At 48.4% G+C, this 20,857-nt stretch overlaps 1 protein-coding gene across 10 annotated transcripts in view; it reads right to left on the reverse strand.

Moving 5' to 3' along the window:
• FRMD4A (FERM domain containing 4A) overlaps positions 1-20,857 on the reverse strand; it is a 383,039-nt gene that overhangs the window by 24,401 nt on the left and 337,781 nt on the right. For all 10 annotated transcript variants that reach the window (XR_012837828.1, XM_075767470.1, XM_075767639.1 and 7 more), the window contains exons 12-14: positions 18,639-18,715; positions 14,402-14,540; positions 7,352-7,493 (exon numbers count right to left, since the gene is read on the reverse strand). Coding sequence is in view for 9 of the 10 variants with exons in the window: in XM_075767470.1 (XP_075623585.1) it covers positions 7,352-7,493; positions 14,402-14,540; positions 18,639-18,715 (358 nt within the window). In the remaining variant the exon portion in view is untranslated. The remainder of the gene's footprint in view (positions 1-7,351; positions 7,494-14,401; positions 14,541-18,638; positions 18,716-20,857) is intronic.

Raw genomic sequence — 20,857 nt, forward strand, 5'->3', positions numbered from 1 at the left:
CACAGCTCTGGAGCTCAGCCTAAGTCTGCATCTGATCCCTTTTTAATAAACTCCATAGTGGGTCTGAACAGACAGGGCTGTCATGGCTGAAGGGTTGCTGTTGCCTCAGCAGAAGTGTTTAGGTGATCTAAGGTAACTGAGATGTCTTCCTTGGGGTGGCAGATATGACACAGGACCCTGTGAGACCCATACTCTTTGGACTGGCAGTGGGCTAACTCCAACTCACCTAAAATGGCACCAGACACAATTCACCAGCTGGACTGTGCCCAGTGCTTTGCAAGGACTCCTTGTGAGGCATTTCGTTCACCGTAGGTTTATGCCTGCAGAGAAGCCTTTGACTCAGCAATGCTTTCAAGGGGGGTCCTAGTCTGCAGCAGTCCCTCAGCGGTCTCAGTACCTGCCGTCCCAGGGTGACTAGGGGACTCCTCTGCCCCTCTGGAGCAATGGCACAGAGAAATCAGACCTTTATTAGCTGCAGGAATCAGATCCTACATGGAGGTTTCTGTGCACCTGTGGGATGGGGGCGAGGGTGGGCTACTAGATACATTTGCAGCTCGGCCTCCAACTGTACAGTGAAGACCCTCAGCCCAAGTTGGTTGAAAACATTGCTGCCATTTCAGAGAGCTCTGGAAGGAACCTGGGAACAACTCTTTGTTTTGGCAGTGAACCAGAGTGAAATTTGTGCTTTCAGCTTCATCTTTCATTGCTACTATTCCAGCAGATTGTTAAAGCTAAACTGAAAAAGGATCGAGGCAACCCATGCCGTGAAACCGTGCATTGGCCCAGGGGGAGCAGAGAATCTCACAGATCTTTTCCACCACTATTTTCTGCAGTTTTCATATAGGAAGACAGCTGGCACTTATTCTGTAAAACGCCACCCTTCTTTGTTACACCTTTTATTGGGCTGTCCTGGAGTGGGGGAGATGAAAAATGGCTCTCTAAAGGTCAACCAGGTTGAGCATCATCAGATAAAGAAGGACAACCTCATGGTAAGATGTCTGTTTAGCTGCTGTAGTCACCCTCATTTCATTTGGGTTTGTTTGCCTTTACAGAGCAACAAAACTCAATTCTGCAAACACATCTGTGCTGCAAGAACTTGATGGGATCTTCTACAGGAGCCTGGTATTTGTACTGGCAGGGAAGTCCCCGCTAGCATTTAGTAATTCTTAATAGTAACCCTGATGAGCAGTTAGTAGAAAAAGCTGAACTACCGAATTTCTTCAATGAATTGCCAACAAACTGCTGAGTCCTGGTAAAAAGTTGCTCATGATTCCAGCAGATGTTTCAACCCTTTTTTTTTCTTTTAGGACAACTTTAATGACCTACGTTTTCCTTTCAACTGCTCTTCCTCTTTCCTTCCTGTCTCTGCTCCCTACATCCACACCAATTTCAGATTTATTTTTAAAAGCTATTCGTTTTTGCACTGCAGGTTGCCACAGCAGCTACATAGATGCTGAAACATTTAAAAGCATATGAATAGCCTGAACCCTGGCCAGATGCCTGCACTGATTTGGGGTGTGCCGACAACAAGGAAACAAATGGCTTCTGGCTGAGCTGGTACAGCCCCAAATCAAGCACACAGTTCACGGTGTTTGCTCCAGCTGTGCTCCCCCTGTGTGAGCACCATGCTGGTCTCAGTCCTGATGTGGTCGGTGGCAGTGTCCACCGAGTGCACATTTTGCCGTCTTTTTCACTCCTCCCAGAAAGCAAAGGAATTGGGGGAGATTCAGAAGCGCATTCTCACATTCTGAGCTAAGCAATGGGATTACTGCTGAAACCCAGGTCAACCTCTCCTTGGCACTAATGAATCAGTCCAAATTAACCTTTTCCAAGTGTGTCTTTGTAGACCAGCTCTTCTAGAGTAGCAAGGATTCAAAGGCCAGGGGACAGGGTGCTCAGTTCATGGCTTGTGATGCTGACTTTTTTAGCTTAACCATACCTGACTCGGATGATTCGTTGGGCATACTGCAAGACTGACTTAGTTCTTCAGACCTTCCTGAAGTTTCTCCTTCAGAAACTGTTCTGTTCTGGCTGATTCTTTTTTTTTATTTAAAAGCTGAACTATTTTGGGGTGTATTATTATATTTTTATGGGTAAGATTCTCTGCTTGTTCTCACAAGTGAAAAGCAAATGGAAACTTGGTCAAGAGAATCACGCCTGTGTGAGATGCTTGTAAAGGAGCAGAGAGCAGTGCTTTGTATTGCTGGGGTGCCTACCACTTCCATTAAAGGCTCTTTATTTATAAATATGGACTAATCCAGCCTCAAGCAAAGCTGTGACCACAGACCCACTTCTAAACCCAGTGGCAATTGACCCAAAAATGTCAGAATAAATCAAAAGACCATGAACACAACAAAAGAAATAATCAAAGACCAGCACAAACCAAACCAATCATGCAGCTACTACCTTAAATCAGCCTTATTAAATATGACGCTCACCGAGTCACAGCTACCCAGTGCCTTCCAAAGGGGATCATCAACAGAGAAAAATCAGTTCTGAAAGATCAGTCCTAAGATGAGGGACTCCTACTGCAACAGAAACGGTTGACTGGGAGGCTTTCTCAGGTATTTTATCTCCCACAATTAGGGTTAATTCCTAACGCAGTAAACCAGAGAAATGTCACTGAAATTTGTCATTTCTCTGTATAGCTTTTGAACCTTTCTGTGAAAATTATTATTCAGCCTCCTTCCCATTTGCTGTGCAAAGATCTACCAAACTCTGCATTTTAACACACACTTCTGCAGAACCATTTGATGTCCCTGAAAGAAAAAAGGTTGTGAAAACACATGGGGTAGCAAGCACAGGGCCATCTCTTTGGAACCTGATGAATTGGGGCCTGTTTTTATAGCCGATGCTGCTACTTTAATTTCAAAGCCAATGCAATTCTATATGTCCTTTCCTCCTTAGCATACAGGATGGGGTGCAGGTCTTGATGATCTGAACATCCACTTAATACCCCATTAGTTTGTGGATACACAACTCATCTCCTGATACCCGCTTGGCCTCTCTGGACAATTTCTCCATCCACTGACATTCAGGAGAACATGAGCTGTGAAATAGGGTGGGGAGAACATTGTCCTCCTTGCCCAACTCCAGTAGAACTCATTGCTGAGCTTCTTCACAGGCTGGGTTCTGATCACTCCGATACCGGTGATGTTGTGACAGTCTTGGTGATGTTGATGGGGACATGAAGCAAGTGAGTCACCCCCGCAAAGGATCTGACCAAGACGATGTGCTGTGCCTGTGCAGATGTGCAGGGGCTCCTGGCTACCAGGTGTCAGCTCCAAGACAAGCTTTGTTTTAAAGCTTGTCAAAGAAATGAGACCAGCAACGTAAGCCACCGTTTTGAAGAGGAAAGCCCTACCAGTGACTCACCATTTGTCCCCATTTCCTCCACCTATCTTAGCAGAGTGGAGTCAGCTTGGAAAAGGGATAAATGAGAAAGATGAAAATAAGCTCAGAGAATAGATGGGATGCTGAAGAGCAGACGGAGCTAAGGCTCGGTGCTAGCATCTGTGAGGGGAAAGGAGATGCAACAAAGTGGCTGAGCAGTGGTGAGGCAAGAGGATCCAAGCATGTCTCCTCATTTTCTGAGTCTCCTGCTCCAGGAAAAACACATCTAAATATGGCAAACTCTTCATGCTACATCCGGCTGCTGTCTCTCGCTCGCTGGTGTTTGGTTGAGGTCCCCGCGGAAGGCTGTTCCCCGAGCAGGGAGGGGAGGTCCCCCCACACTCGCTCTGTGCCAGAGCCCGGGCTGACTCACTGCATCAGGATATCAGCGCACAACGGCGAGCAACCTCAGACAGCCGCTATCTCTTGTCTCTGCCAGACAAATAGGATATCCTCCGTGGCGCGCGGGAGCCCAGCTGGAGCTGCTCCGCACAGGATGCGCTCAGATATCCTGTGGGTTACTCGTCTTCGTGAGCCCCCGTGCTTGCAGGCCATGCTGGAGGCCGCGCGGGTGCTGTTTATCCACGCCGACACCCGCTGGGGCGGTCCAGCTGGGAGACAGCCCCGCTGGATGGAGCGGTGGGGGCTGGGGAACCGTCTGGCTGGGCTGTGTCATGGCATTTTCAAACATAAACAGGTCCCTGCACAGGAAACCTCCACCACTGATGAAGGAATGGGGCTCAGGGGGCCGTAGGCTCCTCGAAATGTCTGCAGAGCTAAAGCAGAAGTGCTCTTCTGTGGTCTCTCCTCTGCCCACTGTGATGAAGAAGGCAGTTTGGGGTTCAGTCCAACAATAACCCAGTGATAACGGGGCCCCACACTAGCTAGGAACCCTGCAGGGCTCTTAGGGCACAGGCTGCTCTGAAGGAAATATCCACCTTAGACCTAACTTGATTTTGTTATGATAATTATCTCTGCTGGCTTGATTAGAGTTCATGCCAGTGTGAAAGCAGAGCTTTTATTCATGAGCCAGTCTTTCCCCAGATGTCCTGGGATGGCCCAGAGATCCTGAGCAGAAGATCCCTGAGCTAAATTGCAGCAGCCCACTGTTCTGGGGGGACCCTTTAGAGACAAAATGAGGACAAAAGTTAAAGAGCAAGCTTGTCAGAAACAGACTTGGCAGCATCAGGTATTAAAATTACAACTCTGCAGTGGACAAAGACTGAGATTGAGGGCCTGGGAAACATGGAGGAGCTTAGGCTTTGGCCCTGAATTGCTGTGACCATGGGGAAGTCACTGTGTCAGTATAAGATTCCATCTCCCCTCTGGTGTCTCTTGAGACTGTAAGTGATGTGGGGCAGCAACTGCCTCACACTGCACAGCAGGATCTTGGCCAGACAGTGTGACAGCTGGAAGTAACAACAAATACTTCCTTGCAGTCTTGCTGCAAACCCAAGGGAGACATGCCAGCTTTGGTGTGCTCCTTGTGGCACTGACATCCCCTCCAGTGAGGAGTAGCGAGATGGAGAGAGGAAATGGCTACAAGTAATTTCCAAGAAAAAAGGACAGAGAACGATAGGGAGGTGGGGGAAAACAGAGATTCAGTTCTGCCCTTGTGATTTCGAGTCAGTCAGGGTATTTATAGCCTGGAAATCTACTGTGGCCACTTAATCATTTGCACTTATTCTCTCCAGCACACAGGCTGTACCGCGATAACCCATCATTGTTGTGACTGTGCGCCAATAATCTTCGGCACAATGGGAGGAAATGCAAAGGCTGGGACAGAGCCGGTGACTGTGCCCAGTAGGACAGGCAGCGAATGCCCCCTCCCGTCCACTGGGACAGGGCTGGGTCACCTCTGCCAGTCAGGCTCGAGGGAAGGGGCTCTTGGAGCAGAGGGGTCTGGGTGGCTGTGTGGAAGCTATCCAGAGTCTCCAATTCCCTGGTATCTGTCCTCCTCTGCCAGATGTCTTCTCTCTATACTTCCTTGTAGCTGCTTGTAGCTGCTGGAAGGCACACAGCAGCAGTAAACCCCACAGATCTCCTTAACATTTTGGGGAGAGCCCTGTCCTCATAGCTGGTAGGATCTAAAGGCAGCTCTAAACACAGGAACTGGAGGGAGCCATGCTCGCCTGGCCCACTGGCAGCACCCTGACCAAAACAGAGGTTCACACAGTCCTATGTAGGTGTCCAGGTAGACTGACCCACCTACCCAGGCCTGAAGAAATGACTCACCTGGTCAATGAACTCTGCATGGGTCTAGTCACTAGTGCAGTTCTGCTGAGTCTGCAAACCCCATGCTCAGCCAGATGGGATTTGAGCAGGGAGCAAAAAAATACAGAAATAAAAGCATGGGCAGGTGCCAGTTTGGTATTTCCATCCACATAACCCCAACAGGTACTGGCCCTACATAAGCTTTTCTGGGCCTGATTTTCTACTGGATTTCACCTGGCTACTGCTCGCTTTTGGTGTGAGAGCAGAAGCAGACCCCCACGTTTTTTTCCAGGAAGGTGAAAAGTCAGTGTATTAACATGAAAACAGGATTACTACCAAGTAGCTCTCACAAACTTGGGAATGGTGCTCAGGAGGCTGAGATCTTGCAAAGACCTTAAGAACTTCCTTGGGGTACTTAACATTATTTACTTTCCAGCAGGAGAGCTGGAAAAAATGCCAAACAAAGAGGTCCAACAACCCGACACCAGAGCTGCTCAGCTACTGCAACTCCCGGAGCGACTGAAGGCACAGAAGTAGACTGTATATTCCATCAGGAGGACCAAAGGAGCAGAAAGGCATCTCTGTTTGCAGGCAAGGCAAGGAATTGCAGAGCAAGCTGCTCTGGAGCTCTGTAAGCATTGCACATTTTAACCCCTTGGTGGACATTTTCCATGCAGGAAAACATGGCTTTTGAGACATGAAGGATGCAGTGATGCAAAGCTGATCTACTACACAAGCGTGGGTTCAGTTTCAAAGCATTTGTGTTCTTAGATGGACTCTTGCCTTGTCAAGTGTGGGAAGGTAATTCTCTGGTGTTACACATCTCAACACAATTGGTTTTGATAACTTGATATGATGCTTAAGAGAGGGCATTTAATTGACTGGAACTGTTAATTATAGCTATACCAGAAACCTTGTCCTCCAAAAGAGCTTCTCACCTGAGCAGCTTCAAGCTCTTTGCAAACTATCAGCCCTTGCTTTGCCCCTGAGTGACTTTTAGCACTGTTTTACACACAGCTTGCCTGGTTCAGACTGACAAAAGATACCAAAGAAATACAACCTCCTGACTCCCCTTGTCTGGTCCTTCTCTTCTCATGCTCTAGCTCTCCTCCATATCACCTTCTCTTGCGTTTCTTTCACAGATGATGTCTTCATACAGGAAAGTGCTTTAACTAACAAAAAGAAACCTCTAGGTCCCTGGCGCTAGTTTGGTGGGGAGTGCTAGGGAATAGCTCTTTTGAGTGTGGGAAACCAGCCAAATTCCAGCAGCGGAGAGGCAAAGCAGATGTGCACTCTCTGAAGAAGCCACCCTGCCTCAGTACTGCTGAGGAACATCACCAATTCCCATCCTCAGTTTCCGTACTGGGCTGCACTGGCTGACTGCTTCCTCACTGTGGGCTGGGGGCTCCTTCATGAATGCATCTGCCTAGGGATGAGCTGGGTGCCAAGGGGTGATTATGGTAGAAACTGTGAAGAAAGACCAGGTCTCAGCTGGAAAGTGAGAAGTCGGAGATGACATCCTGGGGCCAAAGAGGAAATGAGCAGCGGTAATGAGAGAGGGGGAGGATGCTGCCTGTGCTGTTTGTGGGGCAATGTGCTGAGAGACAGACTGACACCTGGACAGACAGAAAGGCTAAAGGAAGTGACTTTAATTTCTGCAATGCAGCTTCTGGCTGCTCCCCATTATACCACAGTCATGGCCCTTCCCACCATATTCTCTCCAGTTACAGGACAAAGAACCTACCTGATGACAGAAGACTCCCGCTGCTGCCGCTGATAATTTTGCCTTTACTCCCCATGTTGGCCAGCTTTGAGGTCTTGAGCGTTCCTGTTTCGGTCAGGTCAATCGCGATCTCACTCAGGCTTCTTGCAGCATGAATCTTGGACTGGACATGGACACAGGAGTTAGTAATGATCTAGTGCTTCTTTAAAGCTCACAGAAGGAAAGAGTCCTTTTGCTGTGGCAGGAAATAGGGCTCCACAGCAAACTTTGATTATTTTACAAGAATAGAAGCAATCTGGCATGGTATTCAGTGCTGCACTTTTACATTCTTAAGTGGGTACAATTCTGGCATCGCTTCCTGTTGTTTGTTATTTTCTCTGCTTTGCCATGGACATTTTTCCCTCTTAAACAAACTATGTATGGACTCACTGTGTTACCACAAACAATAAGAAACCTTCAGAAGTGCCAACACAATAAACTGCAAAGCCCAAAGTCTGAAGACCATCTCTAGCATCTAAAGGAAGCCAGGAGGGGCCTTTCCAAATCTGCAATGAGCTTTGGACCAAGACATAGTGAGGACATGGCTTCAATGGGCTGTCATGAGAAGCTGGAAGAAAATACTGGCAGAAAAACATGTTCAGATTATGGTCCAGACTAACAACCCGCATGCAATGCCCCTACTGTGAGGGACCTCTGCAAAGCATTAACATTACTCCAGTAAGAAACAACAGCCAGCCCCAGCTCAGTAACAGCCGCACTACGGCAAGGAGTCACCCATTGAACACCACCAAATGTCAAACAATCTAGGCACCTCCAGGGGAAAGTAAGCGTGCATACTGCATAAATGAGAAGAGAAGAGAAGAGAAGAGAAGAGAAGAGAAGAGAAAAAAAGAAAAAAGAAAAAAGAAAAAAGAAAAAAGGAAAAAGGAAAAAGGAAAAAAGGAAAAAAGGAAAAAAGGAAAAAAGAAAAAAGAAAAAAGGAAAAAAGGAAAAAAGGAAAAAAAAGAAAAAAGAAAAAAGAGAAGAGGAGAAAAGAGAAAATTTCAGTTGGAAGGGACCTCCAATGATCATCTAGTCACCCTCCTATCTTAGGAGGGAATGAGTTGACATGCTAAGATGTCAACCTTTCTCCATTGGTTATGGAAGGATTTGAGACAACAAGATGCCTAGAAAGTTCAGGTGAGAACTTTCTTGTCATTGAGCAATAAGCTCAGTTGTGGCTATGCTCACAAAGCTAACAAAGGCAGAAAAGGTTCAGGGCAAGGGGGTTAATGGCACTGAGCAATGAAATGAGCACGGCGGCTGCTTGCAGGGTTGGGCTCACTCAGTCCTAGTCTCTGCCTTGCCTCTGCAATGCAAACCCCACTGTTAGCTCGCCATCTAGCCCCAGTCCATACTGACAGCATCTAGCAGGTGCTTAACATGAACAAGAGGATCAAGTACATTGATCAAAGTTCTTGGGGTGGCCCTTCAGTTATAGCCCTAGCACTACCAGGACGATGAACCCTACATATGAGCGTGTCTTGGGCGGCCACATGAATTTTTCAGTCCTTTTTCTGATCAGTACAGCCTCAGGATCACCTTAAAATGGCAACTGCCACATGAGAACAACTCCCAAGCCTCTCTAGTCCTGTATCTCATTTCTGACTGGGGTCATCTCCAAGCACTTCAGAAAAACACATAAGGAAACTTTTCATTAAGCCACTGTGGAACAATCTGTCCACACGGAAAATTTCCTCCTGCCTTTTCTGAAATAAAGGACTAGCTTATGCTCTGAGCTCTATTTTATGTATTGGTTGTTGAATTTGCTTCAGCTAATAAGCCATACTAACAAGGAAGAAACTCTGGCAACCAGGAAGCTCACTGTCTGTAACATGCTGTGTGTGTCACCAAAGATGACTGCTATTTCACCTCCAACCTGGAAGTCAGCTTCTTGCTTGCTGACTCTCACGTGAGCTCCTCAGTCATGGATGGAGGGAGTTTGGAGCTCAGCCCACTGCCCAAATCTCGCAAGTCCTGTGCTGCTGAAGTTCAATTAGCCTGGCCTCACAGGGCCACCGACCTGTAATTTCTATTTCCCAGAACCCAGAAAGTTGTTGGGACATTGCACCATCGCTGAGGCTCTCCAGTCACTCAAAAACTTTTGTTCAACAGGATGCTGAAGCCCCAGTTCACCGGAGCATTCACCTCTGCACCTCCTCAAGGCCAGAAGAGACTCTCAGCCTTAGTCATACAGTTCAGGTGATGGGCACATCATTATAATGCTAACAAATCAGAAGCTGATTGACATCCACATACCAGGGCGTTATCTGTTCCCACTGGAACTGAGATGGGACTAGAAGGAATGCTTGCCGTGATGGGATTTTCAGTGTTACTTCACATCCTCAGGAAGAAGAAAGCATTTTAACAAGAATTAGGGCTGAACTGATGGCTGAACGCTCACCACACTGAGCTTCACTCTTAGCTCTGTTATTGATTTGCTGTGGGGCTTTGGGAAGACACTTAGGGTTACGTACTTAGAGATCCCCTGCCTCTGTTTGCACATCAGTGAAATAATAAGGGAAGTAAAATGTCTCCCTGTTGCACACTGTATTTTTAAGATTAATTTAAGACTGCAAATGAAGACAGCATCAGGAGACCCTTATACTGAAAACATCCTCAGAAGTATTATCATAATTTAATATTCTTGGGTATTTCTAGGCTCCGTCATTACAATTCAGAGGTACCCAAATGCCTCACAAGCTTATTTCCACAAGAACAGGGTGTGTGCATTCACTCATTTCAGTGTAGAGGCTCAACTACCTGCCAAGATGTCAGAGCAGATCAGGCAACTGGTACTGACTCTCTTAAACTACTGCTACAACCAGTTAGACAATTCTCATTTCCAGCAGCTCCTCCCCAAAATCAGTGCCAGCAGAAGGACAGCACTCTTTCAGCTTCTTGGAATTAATGTTTCTGGTCAGAAACAAGGTCTGTGAAAGATGTTCTTCAAATAGCTGTGGAAGGTTAGATCTAGGTGAAGAGGAAAGTCACTGCTTTTATCTAACAAGATTTCCTGCTACTGAAGTCTTGATAAGGAGCCTGAGCATGAACTGCTGTCTTGCTGCAATGCCAGATCTTTGGAGGTAACAAGTCTTCCGACTGCTGCTGCCCTGGTGATTTATCCCCTGCAGGTGTATATACGTTGTATGACCCTACATATATGTAGGGTTATGTATACCTTGTATAACCCCAGGAAGAGCCATACTGATCAAACACAGTATTTGGCTAACCCAACATACCGAATCCTTGCAGTGGATGTCTAGGAAAGGTACAAACCCCAAGTCTGCACAGACAGATCCTGCCCTCCCACTCTGTGAGGCAGTGGTTATCCCGACTTTGTAGGATAGTTACAATAGGAAGCCCTGTAGTTTATTTCCACTCATATTTCGGATTGCAAATTAGATCACACTCCGGCCCTACCTGTTTGACTAAGCACTAACTAAAACGCTGATTGAAGGTGATGCAACTGGAGGCTGTGGTCCTGGCCAGCACACCAAGCCAGCAGCAGCTGGAAGTGTGCCCTACATAGGGCAAATGAAAAAATAGTGTTAAGACCGAAGCTGGCATCTCTGGAGCCAGAAGAGAGGAAAAGCAAACCAGAAAAGAGCAGACAAGGGATCAGCAGGGCAGAGTGATCTTCCTCCACAGAGGGTGCAACCCAAACCTGCTAAAGCCGGCGGTGAAGGTTTTAGATCCGACTGCAGCTGTGTTAATGGTGCTCTGCACTAAACAGTTGGGATGGAGCATCTCCTGAAAGAAACGGGGTTAATTTTCCATGCTGCTCAATCCCTGCTGCCTCTGCTGCCTACAGCAATGCCAATCAGCATCGGGTGGTCTTGTGCTTTGGACAGCCACTCGTCAGCGGCAGTAATCAGACCAACAGCTCATTTCATACAGGCCACTGAGCAGCAGCCAGTGCGAGGTCTGGGCTAGACTTTGTACTGACAGCGCAATAGTGGAAAGCTAGATTACATCCCATTAGCGCTCCCTCAGGCCCTGCAGTCCCTCCAGGCTCAAAAATTCTAAAGCACTTAGTGCAGACCTGCCAAGTCTCATTTACATGGAGGGAGACTGGCTCATTCATGAGTCATTTCAAAGCATGGGGCCAAACTGATCCCCAGTGCTGTTCTGACAGGGTCACAGGGTGAAGAAAAATCCATCAGTGAAAAGCAAGAGTAGATGGACACTAGGGATGAATTTATCCCTCTTGCTTGCAGTGATGGGGCTTTGCTGCAGGTGATTTTTTGAAACCCTTGGCCTATTTTCTACCGGTTCATTCAGCCAAAAAGCCCTGCGCTTGGAAGAACATGCTGTTGGAAATTCCCACAAAATGGGACTTCTCAAGGCTTCTAGGCCAAGTGCTTGATTGACTTCGTGCAGCCAACAGAGCACAGACATGCCTTGAAGTCCTGCTGCATCTGTCTCCTGAAAAAAAGGGAAGCTGACAGGAGTGCTGCATGCTGACATGTTCACTCGTAAAGCTGGGGATCTTTTCAGTCTCCATGTTACGCTTCAATTGCAGGGAGAGAGAGACAGATCAGCGGGGAGCGAGGCGCTGGGAACTCGGTGAGCTGGCAGGAGTTCAACACGGAGTGAGGCTGCAAAGAAGGCTGGGACCTCACTTCTTTGCAAGGGGGTCAAAATCCAGGCAAAGCTGATTTTATTTCTTCTTAAAATCAAGTGAAGGGGCTTTTCCAGTGGAGCTGTGCAGAAGGTCCAAATCCAACTGGCACCCGGTTATGTGAGGAGCATGGAGTTCAAGCTTGCTTTATCACTATGTCGTATCTCCTGCCATCTAATCTACATCACTGGAGTGAAAGCTCAGTGGCAGTGAGCTCCAGCAGGCTTTTTCTTCTAAGTTTGTTTTTATTTTTCTTTCTTTCGTCAAAACAATACGAAATGCCAAATGTGGACATGAAAGGAAGGAATATCTAAGTTTTGCTTTGAAGTTGAGGATTCAACTGAAGTGGGGACTGAGATTTAAGGAGATGTGAAGCCATGCGACCTGAAACTCAAATAAATGCTTGTCTAAGCCCTTGAGAGCTGAAACTAAGACATTTCATATCACTCCACTCTGTAATATGTTTTACTGGCTTTCAAAAGCAAAGCACACATGAGTACAGTATCCTGAAGTGACCCACTGGATGAACTGATCAATTAAAATAGATGGATCTATCAATCTTGACTGTTACGTCAAAGGCGAGGACAACAAACTAAAATACCAGCTCTTTTAAGAGAAAGAAACAAAAATATTTGTATGCCTTAACTTCAAAGCCTCAGCATGACCACTGGGATTATTGTGCACAGTATACTGACGTGGTCACAGACGTGACAGGTTGACAAACGAGGGCTGGTGGGTGGTGCTGTCTGTAGGAGTGTGAGAGAGGGGAGATCAGATTGAAACACAATCTGCCAACAACAAAAGAAGTCACTGAAGAGAAGTCCTGGGCGTTTAAGAGACCCAGTTTCTTACCAAAGAAATGGGAGGAGGAGGGAATCTCCTTTTGTTTGTCCATTGCTTGTGACCTAAATACCTTGCAGCTAGATCAGCAAATCCATCTGGCTAAAAGTAAAAAAACCAACAAATTTCTGTTTGTCTGCTGAGTTGCTTTTGTTGAGAGTGAAACAGAGTGAGCTATGCATTGCCCTAGTGGTGCTGAGCAGAGGAGGGGGACAGGAAAGCATTACCTGGTATCAGGTGAGCGTACAATTTTGTCCATATTCACAGCTGACACTTAGGCAGGTGTGGGAAGTTAGTTACATCCCTACATTCAATACAGCTCACAGCAAAACTAAGATGAATCCTGGTTTTTTTGCATTAGATGGGACATGGCCAAAGTGGGTGTAACCATGTATTCTGCCTAAGGCATCTGAAAGTCCTAACCACTCTAAAGTCACAGAGATCATGACGGTGAAGGCAAGATCAGAAGGGTTTAGAGTGAGCTGGACTACTGATGGCCCTTCACATAATTTCAGCAAGCCAATTCAATTCATTGAACTGGAAGAAAAATAATGCAGCGAAGAAAAACAGGAAAAAGAAATGTTTTTCTGTCAGTTTAGTGAGCTAAACTGGCTCACGAAGGGACCTGACAGGGCCTGACCCTGTGCATGGGAGGGAGCAGCCCCTGCCTGAAAATGCGGGCAGTGCTTTCAGCAACAGTAAGGTGTGAAGCTTGTTTCAGCCATTTTGAGGAGCATCACCTTGCAGACTCCTGCCATCCTACCAGAGATGGGGATCAATGCAGGCAGCTGTATAAGCAGGTACCCACTCAAAACACTTTTTGTCTTCTCTGTAAAGTCTTACACTAGCATGCTCATATGGAGAGGGGTGTCTACATGAGAAGTCTATCTTCTGTCTCAAAGAGATCTCAAAGTGATCAGAGCAATCTGCTCTGGGTATGCATAAAATTACTGTTGATGAAAGGAGCTAGAGGGAAAACACACACTCCTCTCTTTTCAAGGTGGTTTCTTTCATGTATTTGAGCAGCACCAGATCAAGACAGTTCCTTGTAAGGCCAGGCTGTCAGCATCCTGCCCCTCTCCTTCCGCTGTGAGATTCTGTGTGGAGAGAGAAATAATATCCCTACCCTTCATGTCTAGGAAAATATGGTCGTGAAAAGCAAGATACAGCAAGAAGGATTCAGAAACAGGTGGAGTGTGAAGCTACTTTGAACTCAGTTATTGGGAGCTGCCCTAACTTTATGACAGAGGTCAAGAACCAGAAGAAATGTGGAAACCATCCATCCAGAGACACGACCCTATCTGCTTGCAAACTTTGGCTCCTCCAAGTTGGCCACAGTTCAGTACAACCTTTCTCTCAATCCTCACTCCCATAGACATGAATTTGATACAAATTCCCTCAACTTGGCCAAAGCCAGCAGATATTTTGAGACAATTTGCCTTTTTTTGATCTCAAGTGGAAAGGAAGGGTAGAAATGGAGCCTACCTGGACTTGACCTTGCTGGGACTGTGGGGAGTGAGAAGGACTCACCCACTGCAACATGCACTTCCCACCTCCAACATGCTTACCTTGCTTTGCTTTCTGTCCAGGTAGAACTGATGTTGACTGATGGCCATAGCCCAGATAGACTTTATTAGTGCTGGACAGGCGTACCACGTATGCACAGCAATGCCACTATGCCCAAAAGTCCTCCTGGTCACAGATGCCCTGGAGAGAAGAAAAGAATGAACTGGGGTTACACCAAGGTTTCCTCAGACAGTTTTCTATGGCAGAACCTATCACAGACCTCATAGTAAAAGCTGTTGTCTTTACTGCACGCACCCTTGTGCTAATGGGAAAAGATGCTTAGAGAACAGCAATAAATAGCTACTAAAGCCAGGAGAGCATCTACTTTGAATAACTCCTCAGGTTAGCAAGCTCCAGAGAACTAACAGAAAAGATTACCCAGTTTGTCCAGTTCAGACTGTATTTCTGGGTTTGGCTGAGCTGATGCTGACCTGCTATGTGTCCCAGGGGAGTCACCAATGCCAAAGCATGTATGAATCCTGTGTGTCTCATCACGTGCTGAGACAGACACCTGAAGCCGAGTCCTCACACCCTCCACTACCTCTGGCTTTGGACAGTGGCTCTCAAAATATTTGGACCCAGGTGACAACTAAAGATCCACAAGATCAATGGCTGCTTTAGAGAATGTGGGAGAAACTCTTCAGGTACCTTGATTTCCCCATTTGTAAACAGATGTAGCAGGACTTGCCAGGTGGTATGGGAAAGGGGAGTTGTGAGGCTCGGAAAGGGCTGCCTAGTGCCCTGGAGAGAAGAATGTTACTCAGCGATTAGCTGAGTGAATATAAAAACAGGAAAAATAAGAGCTAAATGTTTCCTCTCTGGGACTCCCAATTGTCCTCAAATATTAGCAAAAAACACAGGTTAGGTTTCCCCATGCTTTCACAGCTGTACAAAACTGCTTGATCACTCCTCCTCACTCCTCAACTCTAACCCCACCAGTAGAGCCCCTGACACCGGCACACCAGCACACACGGGCTCGCAACGCCCTGCTCTGCAGAACCCCTCCCACTGCAGGGACGTTGCACTGGCTGGAGTAAACCAAACCACCGATCTACAGAGCCCCGGATAAGTGAGGTCCTCCACTCCAGTCTGTTAAGAGAGTCATGCAGCGGAGTATGAGATGGGTACAGAGGCTAGCTCAGAAACGTGGCACTTTTGTTACAGCCTTTCACGTAGGGGACGTGGATGGTGAAGAGGGGCTGGTGCAAGAGACAGCGTGGGGGGCAGGGGGTGCTACAGAGGGGCCGCCACAGTCCAGAGCCAGCAGGTACTCTGTGCGATGCAGATGCGGAGGTGATACTGCAGGACAGCCCAGGGGCCCTACCGTGCAGTACTAGGGAGGGTGGACTCTTTTCCCAGCACTCAGAAGTGCTCAAGTCTGTTAAGGCAGTGGTTCCCCTCCTGCATCTGCACTGGCCACCTCTCCTCTGGTGCCTGTGGGCTATTGCCCTGTCCAGAACTGGAGGTGAACGTGGGCAGGGGAGGCACACAGTCAAAGAAAATTGTGATAAAGCCAAGAATGAAAGAAAAGAAAAACTCTGCAGCGAAATGGGAACTGCTAGACAGATTCATTTGGGGAGAGGGATGACAGCTCTTGTGACAGGGCTTTTCAGTGATGCAAAATGTGTTAAAGTCAAATTGTGAAGCTACAAATCAGAGTGAAATTTCTCTGAGAAAACAGCTGCAGCCAATGCAAACAAGGTCTGAGACAACCAGGATCTCATGTTTCAGCATTACCCTGTGCTGAGCCCGTTACATGAGACTGAAGCAGAAGACTTGTCCCATCATGACTATTGCTCCTGTGATAAAACTCCCCATGGATGCAGCACGATGGCAGCTGATGGTCCTGATGAGGATGGGTGCTGGGCTGCCTCATCCCCATCACTGGGCAGGGAACGAAGGCTCTGCTGGGAGGTGCTTTTGGAGTTGAGGTTGAAGAGGGGATTCAATTCTGGATGCTTTATGTTGGTTTGAGGGACACAAACCACTGCAGCACATTGGCATACAAGGCTCTTAGGCATTAAGGCACTCAGACATGGGCTTGAACCTTAATTCTGGTGTCATCCTGTTCGGTTCAAATGCAGTTACTTGTTTTGAACTCTCAGAAACATACTCTGCAAGCCATTCATCTTATCTTAAAAGCAGTGACTTCCAATTTTTTTTTCTTTTTGGGATCTGTACATGTTTCCCATCAAAACTGCAGACCCCATTAGAAAGTCTGCAGACTTAGCTGGTCAGAGCTGTGGACTTGCTTTTCACAGCTGTCTTTTGGGGACCTGTGAGAGGTGGCCCATGGGTGTTTCTTCCATGACTTTCCTCCCACATGCTATATGCGCTGTGGAATTAACCCTGTTGATACCCCCTAAAACATATCATTTCCCCCCTTTATGGGATAAGAAACTGCCAAGAAGAGAGATTAAATGGCTTGTTCGGGACAGGAAGCCATGGGCAGAGGCAAGGCTTAAAAACATACATTGTGCTGCACAGCCCTGGCCACAACCATGGAGCTGTGCTTACTCTCCTGCGAGTGTGGCTTCGCTGACTCAGGCTCTGGTTTGGCTACACAGAGGAATGCGGAGAGAGCACTGTGTTGGCTACTCCTCTGCCTCCACACACCGAACAACTCCTCGCAGGAGTCCATCCCACTTGGCCAAGAGACTACAACCTTAGTTGTGTTCCCACCACGCCACTGCAACGTGCCTTGCTGCTTTACAGCCAGCGTATCAGTTTGACCTGGATGGTGGTACTCTCTGGATATGAAAATCAACCAATTGAATTCCCTTGTCGTGAAAAAGTACCAGGCTGACAACCTGGGACAGGGTTTTGTCCTCCTGGTGTTGATTCAGAGAAACAGCGCAATGGAATAAAAACCGGAAGCAATTCTGTGTCAGTAATCCCTATCATCTAAATAGAAATGAGACAGAAGAGGTTCCTCTGGTCACATTTCACACATGACACTGAGCTGCAAATATCATCATGGTTTTAACATCCCAGAGCTATTTGCTTTCTTTTCCTTGCAATGGGTGCTTACAGGAAATGGCCAGCCTGGGCGTTTAGAGGCTTCTCGCTGCTGGTTGCTTGCGGCATGCGTTTCTGACGCCTCACTCGCTGCCAGAGGCTCGGTGGGGGAAGGAGGGTTCCACCCCCAGCTCCCGCTGCTCCAAGATCTCCCAGTGTATTCTCAACTTTGGGAATTTGCTCTGCTAGATTTCATGCAACTATTTACATGCTTAATATTAAGCAGATGCTTCAAGGATCTGCTGACCTGGAACTGCTCTACTCAGTTTTTGCTTTAACAAAATACACCTATGGAGACAGGCACCATTGTATTGGTGTGACCATGTTCATATCAGGGCAAATAAGCACAGAAACTGCATGCAAAATTCACCTAATAAAAATACATATATTAGTAGACAGATAGGCACGGGAAACAGGTGAAACAGGATCACAGCTGAGCGATCAGCAAAACACGCTACTACCAGCAGCACATCAATCAGTCTGGAAAGAGAGCTGGTTTCCATCAGCTGTATTCATACTTACTTTCCAAGTGGAACATTGTTTTTAGCGAGAACTTACAGAGCAATATGCACACTGGTCACTGTCTGCAGTAACCATCCACTAAAGAAAATGAGCAAGGGGTGCAGAACACACTGATGAGATGCAGCACAGTCACTTGAACCCACTCTCTCCCACGTTAGGTCTCTAAAGTAAGAAAAAAAGACTCCTCTGCCAAAAAGACTGATGGGCTTTCATCCAGACTGCCGGTAAACCTCTGGTACCGTGCCACTCCTTTCAGTTGCACTACTGAATATTTATTTACAAGGAAGCATGTGAGTACAAAATCTGATGCCCATCTCCAGGCTCCAAGTGCAACAGGGGGACAAGGCAACCCCCCTTCCACGCGCGGGGGTTGCCGGCACTGGAGCTAGGGCACCGGAGCTGCACAGCCCCGGGGGTCAGAAGGTGCCATAACAGAGGGAAGGAAAAAAAAAAAAATACCGCTAGGATCCGAGGGGAAACACATCCTCAAAAACACCCACCAGAACCCAAAATGTCCCGCTGGAAGAAAGCAGCAGCCCCCGCTCCGTACTCGCTGCCCCTTGCTTATGGGCTCCCCAGCCACCAAGCACAACAAGCCCAGCACAGCGGCGGGGGGCTGTGCCACGACCCGGCTCGGCGCTGCGAAGCCCAGCTCGGCACTGCAGAGCCCGGCTCGGCATGGTTCGGCTCGGCTCTCACCTGCGCGGGTCGTGCACCTCCACGGAGAACTTCTTCTCGCGGAAATAGAGGTTCTCCAGCTGCCTCCATTGGAAGATCTGCGGGGAGAAGAAGTGGATGAGGCGCCTCCGCTCAAACCCTCGCCCAGCCCTACCCGCCGCGGCGTTTCCTCCCGGCGCTGCAGCGGGGCTGCCCCGCTCCGCTCCGCTCCGCCCCAGCCCGGCCACACGTCCCGCCCGCGCCCCCCGCCCAGCAGCCGTGGGGCAGCCCCGAGGGCGGGCGGCACCCCCCCGCCCAGCCCCCGCTGCCTGCGGCGGGCTCGGTGCCGGGGGGGAGGCGGGGAAGGGCGCCAGTTTCACTTTGCAGGGCGAAATACAATTTAAACGCATGCAAGCCACGGGAAAAACCGGGATTCAGGCGCTTCTTTTCCTTCGAGGGTGGGCAGCGGGTGTGTATCGGCCCTGACACAACAGCCTTTCCCTCGGGTGAGGTGTGCAGCGCAGACCTTGGAGGGGCGAAGGTGGCTGCCTGGGTAGGGGAGACCCCCACGAAGGCGACTTGCACCGTGCCGGTGACGTGCAGTACCCAGCTTTGCTTTTACCCCCACAGTCAACATAAAGCTCGCATGAGCGTAAGCCGAGCAGAGTCGGTTTATCAATCCCAGGTGCTGGCAGACTCGTGTTGGCAGTGCCCAGGGCTCCAGCGTGCTCCCGGCGATGCAAAACACAGCAATAAGCAAGTCATATTCTGTTTTACAGGCTGCTCCATCGGGGCGTCTCAAAGCAGCATGCAGACAATGCAAACGCTATCACCAAGGAGTGGAACTGAGGCGCGAAGCAGTCATGGGAGTAAAATGCAGGTCTCTTGGGTGCTGGCTGGGTGCCCGTGCTCCTGAGTCAGCTCGGGGCACGGGGGCTCTGCCTGCTCGCTGAGTGTATGTGCTCCTGGGCAGTGGGATGTGCTTACGTGGTCCCTGTACCCCACACCTCTGCCATGAAAAAACCCTCATCTCCCAGGGAGGAGGGAGGACTGACCTCGGAAGCAGCACGAAGGACGCGGTGACTGCAAAACACCGTGTCAGCTCTGCAAACCACTGCACCGTCACCACCGCGGACAGGTCCACCACCGCCTCCTCTTTACAAATGAGTAAGCCAAAACCCAAACCCTGGCTTCCAGGCTCCTAATCCACAGGGAAGAGGCAGCCTCCACCCCACGCGCATCTCCCACTTTGTCTTCCCCGTGCTGCCCATAGCAAGTAACCTCGCTGCTGGGGAGCGGAGCCAGCAGAGCATTCCCTGATTTATACTCCCTCTCGCACTACAAGCAGCTTCTGTGGAGTTCCTGTCCTGCCCCCAAGGAAGGCGCTGGCTCCTGCCATGCCGAGATAAGCCGCTTGCCAGTGTCAGCGCTCTGGAGATAAGTAAACAGGAGGTGTAATTTGATTTGCACTGATTAAGCTGCTGGTGGAGGTGAAATCTAGCAAATAAAACAAACCACTGCAGGGACCCAAACATTTTCTCTTTAATACTTAAGGGGCAGCAAAATTTAAATTATTTGTGTTTGTAAAAGTTTCCAACCAATAGTGTTTGTTTTGGTTTGGTTTGTTTGTTTTGATTTGGTTTTTTTCTTTTTTTTTTAATTGTATAATGGGGTGTTTGGAAGGAAGGATTGGGTTAGGAGGGCACTGAGCCCCGTACTCTGGGACTGTCTGCATTGCAGGAGGGTAGGGGAGGAAGGGGGCCAGGAGGGATGGGAAGTTTGAAGGGCTGGGTTACACTGTCCATAAGAGGATTATTTTATTCCTCCACTGGAGAAACTAATCACTGCATAAAAGGTGTAATCACCAAATGAAGCACAGAAATACCCACTATTTTACCCACTATTTTACCCACTGAGGGAGGACAGATGTGAGGTGAAAGGGTTAAGCTGGGAGCTGAGGTCTGAACTTGAAGTCTGTCTCCCCTGCAAGCACCCCGCAAGCTGTAGCCTAGCTTCAAAGGCACGGAAAGGAAGTATGGGGCCTAAACTCCCACTGACGACAACTTGGGTCAAGCCTGAGACTGCCGTGTGGGCTGTCGAAAACATCCCTCTCTGCTTCCAGATGCCCGTCCGCAAGGCGGGGAGGATAACGTGGCCGTGCCGCACGGCATGTGCAGCGGACGTGTTTGGGAGGCGCTCAGACATGTGGAACACATAAGAGTCTAAAAAACCAGCAGATCACACCCTTCAGAAAATATCCC

This window comes from Balearica regulorum, chromosome 1 (genome assembly GCF_011004875.1).
Source record: "Balearica regulorum gibbericeps isolate bBalReg1 chromosome 1, bBalReg1.pri, whole genome shotgun sequence".
Taxonomy (NCBI): domain Eukaryota; kingdom Metazoa; phylum Chordata; class Aves; order Gruiformes; family Gruidae; genus Balearica; species Balearica regulorum.